Genomic DNA, 12,995 nt, shown 5'->3' with positions numbered 1-12,995 from the left:
TGACATTTTGTGGTAAACTCTTTGATGACTGACTGGCAATTACTTTTTCAATAACAGTAAGGCACAGACAAATTAAATCTCTGACTTCACTTCTCACGCTTTGTGTAGACTGCATTAAAGTATTTAAAGTGCTTACAGCTGATGAAATCCTACTCGAAAATTCCTTACTAGTCATACCAGGAATACCTCCAGACTGCAACACAGTGAACACTGCATGCAAATCTGAATAACCTCCATCCATGTCCGGACAACATATATGCCACGCGTGAGAATTGTGACTGAAAATGAACAAATGTAGAGACAGGTTTCACAATTCCGACATTTAATCACCTCTTACATAAGATTGCGGAAACGTCGTAGCTAAATTCTTGCTCACTGTAGATGACTTCTTATACTCTTCGTTTCTATTGTTCAAAAATGCCGTGTTTACACTACATTTAAATTCTAGTCATACTCTAGGATATTAGCTCATTTTTAACTTCCTAACCAACGGCCAACGCCAAAGAAGACATTGTTCATAAAAGATGCCCAACTAAAGCAGCAGCAAATGAGCGGAATCTTTAAAATTAAGGCACCGTGTCGAAATGTCCGGTCTAATGGGTTTACTATCTGATTTTGACATTATGTACCACTTCTCTAGATAGCCATCTAGCTAAGTAGATGTTTATACCTCACACACTTACCGCAGGTGTTGGAAACGGTCGCAAATCGGCGGTTTTTTTTGCGGCAGGACGCGGATTTGACAGCTCGAATTCCTAGTTCCTGTGTGCTGATTGGTGCAGGCACCCGTACTCGAAGGCGATAGCTAGCGAGCTAGCTGTATTCTGTCTAAGTATGAACGTTTAAAATATTTTACTACTACTTTCTTCTGTACTGTTGTCGCCGCAACATAACCCGACCAAATGCAATCAAATGTATGCGCAAGCCTTAGTTCAAGGAGTCTCTGTAACTTGAAATAGGATGCAGCTGTGGACAGTCTTTGGCTGGAGAGCTAGCTTGCCAGCCTTATAGGGGGTTAAAGCAACCGTATTAGTAGCTAGCTAGCTAAAATTATATTTTGAGCAGGTAGCTGCTAAGATAGCTGTCCTGTTATATACATATATATATATATATAAGAGAGAGAGAGAGAGAGAGTAGAGAGATGAGAGAGAGAGAGAGAGAGTGAACTTGTGTGTGTGCCAAATGTTTACACAGTAATTATATAATGATATCTTAATTTATATTAACGAAAAAAGCTTAAGCTACAGTTCTCCTGAATTGAGTAGCAAACAGTTTTCAATCTCGTCTAACCCTAGCTAAAATAGCCTGCTTGCTACTAGGACTAGCAGGCTACCCAGCTGGGTAGGAAGCAGGCTTAACTCGTAGCCGGGTTAGTTAGCCGGCTAGCCGTATAACAATTCATTGTTTGTTCCTGCTGGCCAGCCCAGATTCTTGGGTATGCATAGTACGAGTTTTATAAGAGTTCACTTTAAACAGCAAAGGTCACAGTATCAGGATTAACCTATATTATGGAGACTCAGTATTTCCGTACTTTTGAATTAATCCGTTCACTCTACACATTTAGTGACGTCCAGTTTATAGTATTAACTGTGAAAGCTAACTGTTAGCAAGCTAGCTAGCTAATTGAATGACGTTTAGTTGTCTAGCCATGTACCTAGCTAGCCAACAATTACAAAGATCGATTTCTGCCTGATATCGGACGGATTTTGTCACCGGCGAGCAATAAAATAGCGACCTTCCTAAGTACCATATCAAAGCCACGATTTAACTTTACTACCGGGAATAGTTTTAATAGGTAAATAATTTGTTGTTCTTGTAATCCTTGTAATATCTTGTTGCCACTGTAGATAATGACTTGTGATGGTGTGTTTAATAGGTTTTTACGTTATTGCCACTATACACGCGAAGTTTGATGCTGGTTGGACTGGACAGAAGAATGGGCCCAAAACACAAAGGGTCTTTCAGAACTGTTATACATTAAACAAGGGTAAATCTTTTAACCATATCAGCGGTAAACATTGCTGTGTGCATGGTGTTGAAGTTGCCTTAGTGTTGTATGCTCTTTATTAAGGTTATTAAAACCTTACATTGTTTGTATTTCGAAATCGCCTAAATATTATAGCTATAAATCTTGGCTGGCTCAGAAACATGTATTTGAAGGATAGTTGGCTAGTACTCTTCAACATGTATATTTTTAACAAAGCTGTGGTCATGTATATATCTGAATATTTCAGCATATAAGGCTTCATTGGTTGGAACTATTTATTGATTAGTATGTTGTCTTAGCATACTTAGTGACTTTAATAAACCTATGTACACTGGTTATTTTTTTGCAGGAATAGCTGTTCCAAATTAGTAACATGAGGAATAATGAAAGGAGCACCCCCTCAGAAAAAAAACACACTAGCTTCTAGTCATTTAGCAATATTTACTGTCTAAATAAAAGTCTGTTTAGGAACTTTGTGTGTGTGCATAGGCATCCAGGAGCAGCTGATCCCTGACCCTCTGCGAGATGTGACAGGATGCTGAACCATCACTGCAGAAGGAACCCGGAACTCCAGGAGGAGCTGCAGATCCAGGCAGCGGTGGCAGCCGGCGACGTTTACACTGTGCGCAAGATGCTGGAGCAGGGCTACTCACCCAAGATCCGCGACGCCAACGGCTGGACGTTGCTCCACTTCTCTGCTGCCAAGGGCAAGGAGCGCTGTGTGCGTGTCTTCCTCGAGCACGGAGGTACGAAGCTACGAGGCTCAGCTGACTGCTCACACGTGGGAAACTCACCAGGTCTTGCCATGATTGAACATGGCAAAGAGAGACAACCATGGCTTACTCCTGTTAGAAATATAGAGGTGGGGGAGTCACAAGTTATATGAATCTTTCACACTGGCATGTTAAAAAGTGGCATTAAGCAAGATATCTTTCTTACTATCCTGTTCACTGTTAAGAGACCAGATTCAGTTACATTACCAAACATTGTTTCTGTTGTGGATTAAGGCAAAGACTCAAACAGTTCTTGCTCTATTTAAATAGGTCACAGTATCTTGCATCTCTCCAGGTGACTTTCAGGAAATGACTCTCTTTGCTATTAAATGACTGGCAAAGAGGTTTTGGGAGAAAGGCACAAACATGAAGTGGGATCAGCTTTGATTAATAATGAGACAATAAGTTTTTGATGGCTGATGCAAATTGAGGTCCTGTTGGAGAAAGCACTTTTGCATAATTAACTGTAACCAGCTTTAAATCATTCTAGCAATGTATTTGCTGATATGGTGACGCATCATAAACAGATGTTAAGACCGTCCTAGTCCACTCATGCACATTGCACAAATGGCAATCAGTAGTGGTAAAGATGATGTGAGCATATACAAAATGAATATTGAAACCACAAGTACAAAATTAAGCATGGAAACACATTCAACTACAAAAAATACAACAAATATTACAAATAGAACTAGATGCATGCATAGAAGTTGGGCCGCGTTTCAGAGACGTGTCGGAGGAAAGCCCTGTTTTATAGATAATGGACTAAGCCTTGACCATAAAACATGCAATCGTAGTATTAAGTCTAATGTGAGAGTGAGTGTTTTGCTTGATATTCACTCTTCCATTTAGCAATTATCTTTTTGTAATGATGCTTTTGGGAAGCCCGGCCTTGGTTTACACATTATAGAGCACTCAGCTATCTTTCAAATCATTTTTAGACTCAAAATAATATTTCAATTGACTTCAATATCTGCCTCAGTCAGTATTGAGAAAATCAGTTTATCATTTTTATCATTGTATCTTGCCTTTATTTATGTTTATTACTACAGAAACTATAATTCACAGCACCCCTGAAGCAGTACACTTTTGCTAGACTAGAGAGACTTAAGATGGTAAAGATTATTTTCACAGAAACAGCTATACCTGAACTGGAACCTAAACAGGTTTGTAATATGTTGAGTCTAGTGGTCTAGTTTTGTGAACATATTGATTATAGGAACTTCTTGTAACTGTACATTTATCCTTGTATCCTTGTAAATGTGAAATCTTTCCAGTTTTTTTTTAATTCACTGAAAGATTTTTCATTGAACATCAAAATGTTTGTGCCTTACATTATGCACCCTATCCTTAAATTATGAATATAATTTAGAATGCAAGGATTTATGCAAGAGGCTAGATGGCGCTATGAAAGTAGCTTACTCGCTAAGTTCTTGAACATGCAAAAGTGAAATGACACGGCGTAATATGCCACTTCTTTGAACAGCTTTGCTTTTTCGGCATTACAGCTGTACCCTATGAGCCATCTGAGTAAAAAAAAAAAATGTTTACTGCCAATAATCAAATGACAGGATTAGTTAAAAGAATATTCCATTGTTCTCATTTGAAATTCTCAGTGGTTCTAGATTTGCACCCGATGTCCAAAGCATTTGTGCCTTCACACCTAAAGGAATCACGGTGAAGTAGTACAGTATATCATGATGGTACTATACAGTATTATGAAAGCGTGGATGGAAGTTCTAGAGTTTTTGTTTCAATAGCAGTACTGTGTTGGGTTGTAGGTTCATTGTGTCTCCATGCAGTACTGAAATGTAACTGTGTGTGTGTGTGTGTGTGTGTGTGTGTGTGTGTGTGTGTGTGTGTGTGTGTGTGTGTAACCCAGCGGATCCCACGGTGAAGGACTTCATCGGCGGCTTCACAGCACTGCACTACGCTGCCATGCACGGCCGTGCCCGCATCGCCCGCCTCATGCTGGAGTCAGAGCACCGCGGCGACATCATCAACGCCAAGAGCAACGACGGCTGGACGCCGCTGCACGTGGCGGCGCACTACGGCCGCGACTCGTTTGTGCGTCTGCTGCTGGAGTTCAAGGCCGATGTGGACCCACTCAGTGACAAGGGCACCACCCCCCTGCAGCTGGCCATCATCCGCGAGCGCTCCAGCTGCGTGCGCATTCTGCTCGACCACAGCGCCAACATTGACATCCAGAACGGCTTCCTGCTGCGCTACGCTGTCATCAAGGGCAACCACTCGTACTGCCGCATGTTCCTGCAGCGCGGCGCCGACACCAACCTGGGCCGGCTGGAGGACGGCCAGACACCACTGCACCTCTCAGCTCTGCGCGACGACGTGCTGTGTGCGCAGATGCTCTATACCTATGGCGCCGACACCAACACACGCAACTACGAGGGCCAGACGCCCGTCGCCGTCTCCGTCAGCATGTCCGCCATCAGCCGACCTTGCCTGGACTTCCTACAGGAGGTCACACGTAGGTTCCTGTTGATCATTTTTGTTTGTTGGTTTTTTACCTGGGTTGCATCCTTAGAAACTTGCCGAGTTGTTTTCAGACACCATGTTAGTTCAAATTATAATTAATTACCAATTACATAGTATAGGCATTGAATAGCCCATATTTCATTAAATAGCCACTACTAATTGGTAAAGATGTTAGATGCAAGATGCTCAAGTTGATGTTTATGCTGAAACTTTGCATGAAACAACCAGCGTGGCCATGAATCTGCAGTTCTTAGTTTCAGTTTATTTTCCCCTCCACAGAGCAACTCCAGCTTTATCATCTAAAGTTTGTCTAGCTAAAGTCTAGCTTTATCTCTATTACTTTGTGCGTGTGTGTGTGATTTTATATATATATATATATATATATATATATATATATATATATATATATAAAAAACATATAAACAAACGACCCCCAAACCTTGGAAGTAAAAGTACTGCTGCTAAAGTAGCTCTCTGAGCATGTAAGTTGAGCAGAGGCCCGATCTAAAGGCACCCTGGTCTTGGCTTGCGCCGTCACCTCCTGAGCGCACAGCTATAATGAGCCCCCCACCCCCAACAATCCAGTGTCTGAGAAAAGGGAGCCGTGTTACCTGAAGCACTAATGATCTAGTAGACAACAATGGCCACATTCCTGCGCTCTGCTTCAACTTTGATATCACCATATCAAAGCTGCCTGCCCCTGACCCTCATGCACTGCGGAGTCGGCTCCCCCTATTCAGCCCAAACCATGAGCCTGATCGCATTTCAGCCCAGTTATCGATTATAAAAAGCACTTCAGCGCCTTTCTTAAGTGTCCCCCAGTCATGTAAGGTCTCCAAAACCATAACTGACATGTAAAAGAGTTTTGGGTGGGTTTTTTTCTTTTTTTTTTTTTTTTTTTTATAATAATGTAAGGCACTGGGAAAGACAGAAGACAAGGTCTGCAGATGGGCCCCAGCAGGGTCTTTATAGTGGTTTTCCCAGCTGCCTTCATTTGTGTCTGTGCCACATTGTCTGTGGGCAGAACGAGTCTGGTCATTAGAACAGATAATGACTTCATGGTGGTTCGTTACCATCTTCAAGATGGTACTTGTGGGCTGGTGGGTGGTGGCAAAGCTGATGACCTTGACGACTTTTTAAGCAGTAACCCGAGGCTAAAAAAGCAATCGTCACCTTGACATCTGAAGTGCCATCCCATGTATGTATATCTAGGGTTTTTTCTCCTTTTTTGGTTTGTTTTGGGGGTTAATTTTGAAGGTTATTTTAGAGGCTGAGGTTGGTTGGTTGGTTGGTTGGTTTGTTTTTTGTTTTTCTCTTCTCCAGGAAAGCCCAGTATTGGTCATATCTATATTGGAAAGGAATGTAAGGAATGGTTGTAAATTAATTACCAAAAATATTAATGCTTTAGGCAGGTTTCATATTTACCTTGTCAATTTTTTTCCCCCTTCTTTTCAGGCCAGCCCAGGACTTTGCAGGACTTGTGCCGGATAAAGATTCGTCAGTGCATCGGTCTTCAGAGTTTAAAGTTTTTGGAGGACCTGCCTATTGCCAAGGTCATGAAAGACTATTTAAAACACAAGTTTGACAATGTCTGACAAAGGCCTTAAAACCTCTGGCTAGAAGCACAGGAACCGTTTCCCTATAGAAGACTATGCAAACCCTTGTTTTCCTCTTTATTTTCAACCTCTGGCAACAGATGTTTTATACAACGCTGTAAGCATGTATTTCTGCAATTAATGGATTTTGAATTTGGATAAATTCAAAATATAGCCAAGTGAATAATAATTTAAGTTAATGTTATGGACACTGAGCTTAAATCTTTTAATCATTGTCCCTTGGTGAAAACAAATGAGTCAAATCTTTCATTCAAATGATTTTTTTTTTTTTTTTTAATCCTTTAGAAGAATTTCTAACTTGGAGGTTACAATCAACCTTAGATAAAGAAAATATATTCCCCTTTCTTGTGCAGAGTATGCCCTCTCATTGTCTGAGCAGTTACTTGTCATTCCAAGGTTTGGCAAAGTTTGAATATGCACCACTATAGTTGCATTAAGTACTGGATATTTTATCTAACAAACTGAGATGTTGCACTGTAATGTTGACTAAAATTGTCCATTTGAAAATCTGTGATCGGACTTTGAACCGATGTCCTGTGCTACATCTACCCAGGACTGATCACAGATTGGTTATAATTCTGTAATGTTCTTTTGCTTTAATCCAGTTCAATTTTCTGTTAAATCAAGAGTTCCTATAATTTGCCATTTCACTTTTTCAGATGGCGAGTATTGGTGCTAGTGTTGTTTGGGAAATGTTGGAAATATAAATGTAAAAAAAGAGCTAGCCATTAGTCATACATGAAGTCTTGGATTTCTTAATTATAAGCATGTACAAAAATACACATCATCCACAAGGACTACACTATGTATATAATTGTATCATATGTACAGCGAATATTTTTCTAGAATTATTTAAGATATAAACTCTTGTATTATCAAACTGTTTAGGACTTGGTTGAATGGTCTTGTGGTGCGTTGGTTTGGTTTTGCTTTGCTTTTGTTAAATTTGGGGTTGTTTGGTGGGGGCAGTGTTTGTTTTTTGCACAGGGAGCCAGGGTGAAGGGGTTGGATCTACACCCATAGTCAAAAGCCAATTGGCATCAGTGAAATGTGAAATATAATTTTCACTCTCTAAGATTTTTGTTTTTAACACAGTACATGGAAAAAATTGTTATTCCCACAGTGTAAGGCCTGCAGCTGTAAGTTGTGCCTTTGAATGGATGGAATTTAAGGTGAAAATTAGAAACTGCTCAAAAAAAGTGCACATTTTTTTTCATTTCTTATTAAATTATAATTTCAACAAAGTGGGATAGTTTTGTCCGATTACAAACTAAACTACAACTAATCTAAACTAAGTTTTAGTTTCGTCTTCCTTGTATCTGTAAAAGTCCATTTTTAATGTTTTTAAACAGAAGTATGTCCTCCCCTCTAGAGTGTGTGTGTGTGTGTGTGTGTGTGTGCGCAAAAGCAGATGAATGTGAATTTAACATTGGAATATTTAATGAGATTGCATAGTTTGGTAAACCTTGAGTTGATTTTTGCATTCAATCAGAAAATAAATGCATAGCAAAAATACTGCCATTGCTATTACTGAAGAATAAGGGTGTGGCATTGGAGATCAGTCAAATTAGTTCTTTTTAAAGGATGGTATTTCAATGTGTGCATTCAGGCTTTTTATATATATATATATATATATATATATAAAATTTCAACATTTTGTGAGATTTTGTTTACAGTATGTGTGCGGGAGTAAGAGTGAGGGACTGTGTGTACGCATGAATGCTTACAACCACAGCGTATTTTATTTCATGACCGAATTCCAGGAAGCTTATGAGTTTTCGCAGAACAACTTAAGCTCAATTCAGATTGCGTCTTAAATAATCTTAAAAGTCTTCCGCAATATTCGCCACAACTACTGAATGTACATAACCTGCTGTTTGCCTAGTTCAGAATGTAAACTTGTGTGAATAAATGAATATCATAATGTCCTTGTTTACTTTTGCAGCATTAGTAACTGTATCCTACACATTCATTTGAATTCAGTTTTGAGAGTTTGGTGGCTTTTTAATAAAATCTATGCAGTATAAGGCTGTTAAATCAATTATGTTCTTGTTTTCATAGGTGATATTTGGTGTATTGACTTGTGTAGTGCAGTCCTGTAAAGTAACACCATTTTAGATGTATTCTGCTAAGACTGGGTGTAAATTGCTTATTTTCACATGATCTGTGATTTGTTTCTATAAACCTCTCTTAATGTCCACACTAGAGGTCATGGGCAGATCCTGCTGTGATATGTCAGCCCGAGGCTCTTGGGTTTCACATGCATATTACAGCTTTGCTTTGCTGGCAGAACTTTAGAAAGAGCTCCCCACCCCTGCCTTGCTGATCTCAGTGGCGTCATATGTATTTCTATGCAGGGGACACCTTAAATGAGACAGCTTGGCATAACATTAGTGCCTCCCCCCACCCTCCCTTAGACGATGTGTATCACCTTAACATGGGCAGTGTTGTGTGCAAAACTTCTCATTCTCATCTCTCTCTTTCTCTGTAACTCTAATTCTGTAGTTCCCAGGAATGCAGTTTTTAAATGAAAGGAGTCTCTGCTTTCCCCTCTTCTCTTTGAGTCCGTGCAACTGGGGCTGTTGCCAGGACTCGGGAAGCTGAGGTGACCTAAGAACAGGCGGTGATATATTTGTGGATTCCTCTTACAAAAAACATGGGGTGCTATCGTTTATCGAATCACAGGTAACGTTACATGATAAAACAATGGCATCTCTCTGTTGCCCATGTTTCCTTGCAGACATGGAGCACAATGCAGCTATTGTTGGAGACCAATACGGTCTGCTGGAAAGATGGTGTCCTAACCGGTGCTAAAAATACAGGTCTTCCATGAGCCCAACCCTGGCAGCCAGGGAAACTCCCTGTCTTTGGGCCTATCTCTGCAGAACAGGAAAAGATCCGGGATTGAGCGTGCCCTGCCTGATTGAATGTGGGACAGGACCTCCATGGAACAGGGCATGCAAAGCAGATGCATCAGAGCTCTAAACTTTGTTGACTGTTTTATCAGATCATAGGAAGAGGGACTGAAGTGATTATCCTGAAGGCCATTATTCGCACTTCTGGGAGACATGCTAGTATGATCATGTAACACAAAACATCAGTTTCGGTGAGAAATAAATAAATACATTTATTTTTATATATATATATATATATATATATATATATATATATATATATATATATATATATTATAAAACAAATTCAAAAATCACTTTAATGGTTTATTTGGTTACAGAGAGTCTAAAATTTAATTTTAATTTATGCCAGTGGTAACCCAATCAACCAAACCCCTGTCATTTACAAAATGAAACTGCATCACTGCATTTTAGAAAAATGCAGGGAAAGCTAACTATTTTATAAATATTTTAGTGTCATTTTAATGTTTTCATTTCTAAGTGTAAGGAAAATTAATCTAATAAATATGGCACTAAAATTGTTGAATGACTGATATGTTCAAACCATTAGCCTGTTTAAAAATAGGCCTGATATAAAACAGCAGGTCTTACCGTCACCTCCCCGTATTACATTAGATATTTGTCTGTTGCTCTAGTAGTGCGCTGTGGGTTTTGTTTTTTACACCCCCACTGCTTTAACCAGAGACCTACGTATTATTGTAATGCTCCGTGTTTTATTTCCTGAACGTGATGCTACTGCAGAAAGGAAACACTAAGATCTGTGCTGGAAATTCCATTACTAATGCCATTTCATGTGCTGGAGTATCGAATGTTTACTCATAAGATTGCAGAATATCTTTTATTTTTGACTGATTGTTAATCCATTTGTGCTACAAGGATTAGCATATAATTATAGACATTAATTCCAGCCTATTTTAATGCAAGGGTTTGTCATTTAAATAGCTTAAGTGGTTTTAAATACTTTTCATTGACTTATACATTCTTACCATTGATCAGTCGGGCAACCTGGTCAAACTTGTCAATCAAATTGTAAATTGCCGTTATCATTAGTTCTGGTGTTCATTTAATCCATAGTTGTCCACGAACAATTATTAATGTTCTCTTGTGATGAAAACATATTGGTTCTTGTCTCCCTTGATACCAGCATCTTTCTCTCTCTGTGTGTGTTTCTCTGGTCCACAGTGATTCGAGGGTCGGTATGTGCCGCTACCGGGTCACCCTTAACGGGACGGCCCGGGGGAAACACAAAAGCACCATTCTGGTCGCCCTCTCTCTCGCTCTGTCGCTCTCTCTCTCCCCAGCTGTTCCGGTACCGTTTTTTAACAGCTCTTCATTTGGCTGGTGAAAGCCTTGGCTGGGGCTCGCGCTCTTGTGCCAGATGCGCGGCGTGCTGGAGCAGAACGGAGCGAAAAGGCACGAGCGGAATTCCCTCCCGCTGGGCCGGTCGAAAGAAAAGCTCGCGACCAGAGAGCCCGAGACCTGTAACCACTGCGCGCCTTTGTGTCTCTGCGCTACTGCAACGTTTACCGCGTGTGTAGGCTAGCCTGTAGATTCTAGAGGTTTGTACAGGTGCAACCTAGTCAGAAATAGAGAAAGCTGTGGGAAGACCGAGAGTCTGTCCTAACAGTACCGGAGCGCAGCGATAATAACGTTAATGATGTGGTGCAGAATGAATGCCCGGTAACTGACTATGAACAGATTTAAGATTAGAGGAATACCTGGGGCATTCCATTCTAGGCCGGTGATTTCCTTGTCTCCTAATGGCTATAGTATCGATGAGTTCGCTACTTGCAGTTCCTTTAATTGGTCGGATTCTTTGGAATGTGTCCTAAAACATTTATAACTGGATTTCGGAGCGTTTACTTATAGAACGGTCTACATGGGTGTTTACCCATGTAGACCGTTCTAGGTAAGCACGCCTAATTCATGGACTAGGTTTCACAGACTACTGAATGGTACCCTGCAGGTTTATTCCAGTGACGAACCTACCGGGACCTACAATTTTCAATAAGCCAAAAAAGAAGTGCTCTACTCTTAGACTATAACTCTATCTTTCTATGCATGTGTGTAAATGTAAATAAACACAAATATTTATGTGCAAAATGAAGGCAGCACAGTGTTTCTGGGCAGTAAGATTTCAGACCACAATTATTAGCAACAGCCTGGCTGATACTGGTTCAGCACAATGACACTAACTTTCAGAACATCATTTCTTACTACAGAGTAAGTGAAAGATGACATGCAGGTTATGAAAGGCTCTAGGCTATGACAGATTATCCACTGTCATTCCATGCTCCGATCTTCCTCATCGATAGGCAAAAACCCTCGCCATGATTTGCTGTTCTTGTCTACATTGTCCTTGGTCTTTTCCATATTCTGCATATCAATGAAATACATGGCCACGCATCATTTGGCTAAACGTTACGTGTATTTTAATGTTTCCGATGTCATCATCTCCTTGCGTGAGTAGACTGTCATCTGCTTTAAGAGACAAGGATTTTTAAAAGATTATTTGCCTGTTGGTAAACAAGACAATGCTTTGCTAGCACTAGGTTCTTTCTGCTTAGGTCTAACTAACCTGTGGGTACTAAGTTTTATTTATTTATGTGTTTGCGTATTTATTTATTTTTACATATTTGGCTCAGGTTGCCATGACTAAAGGCACTTTGGTGATGAGAACTGTTTTTGTAATGTACTTAAAGCAGGGTTTTATGTTTGCTTGTTTGTGTGAATCCTTTTATGTTGGAATGGCCATTTGGCTTGCAGTGGACAGCTCCAAGAGCAGGTTACTGCCCCCGGAAGTTCACCTGTGATGAGGGGGAAAGGAATCTGGTGCAACCAGGCATGTCGTGTTTGAATTGCAGAATGCTCATTTCCCATGTATGTAACGTTCAGCAGGCTTGCTCTCCATAGCATAATAACTGTGTGATAATGTTTCAGGTTATTGGAGAATGTAAATTCTACAGATCACATCGCATGGGCCAAGAAACTGAAGCCCCCTTTTCCTTGAGGCAGCCCTTGACATGCAAACCATTTTGTCTGCCCATTTGCACAACACAATGTTTGCTTGTCAGAGGAAGTAAACAGAGACATAACTGTGTAATGGTATATGTTGGTACTTGCCCAGACTTTCAAACGAGTGTTCTCATTGGGGCTTGACTAGGTCTGTGCTGCAGCACTGTTGCAGCTCATACAGGGCCACATGCCA

At 40.3% G+C, this 12,995-nt stretch overlaps 1 protein-coding gene across 3 annotated transcripts; it reads left to right on the top strand.

The window, feature by feature from the left end:
- Positions 1–777: 777 nt before the first annotated feature.
- Positions 778–8,893, top strand: asb7 (ankyrin repeat and SOCS box containing 7). Of its 3 annotated transcripts, none has more exons than XM_035523535.1 (5): positions 778–832; positions 1,877–1,987; positions 2,477–2,733; positions 4,643–5,248; positions 6,712–8,893. In XM_035523535.1, exons 3-5 carry the CDS (start codon positions 2,523–2,525, stop codon positions 6,849–6,851), a joined length of 957 nt encoding a protein of 318 aa, XP_035379428.1. In that variant the 5' UTR covers positions 778–832; positions 1,877–1,987; positions 2,477–2,522; the 3' UTR covers positions 6,852–8,893. The 3 variants fall into 3 exon arrangements, with proteins under 3 accessions (XP_035379428.1, XP_035377070.1, XP_035379674.1); XM_035521177.1 differs by lacking the exon at positions 778–832 and adding an exon at positions 1,162–1,795; XM_035523781.1 differs by lacking the exon at positions 778–832 and adding an exon at positions 1,785–1,795 and having other exon boundaries at positions 1,909–1,987.
- Positions 8,894–12,995: the final 4,102 nt, after the last annotated feature.

This window comes from Electrophorus electricus, chromosome 1, assembly GCF_013358815.1.
Source record: "Electrophorus electricus isolate fEleEle1 chromosome 1, fEleEle1.pri, whole genome shotgun sequence".
Lineage (NCBI taxonomy): Eukaryota > Metazoa > Chordata > Actinopteri > Gymnotiformes > Gymnotidae > Electrophorus > Electrophorus electricus.
This window is presented reverse-complemented; position numbering and strand designations above follow the sequence as displayed.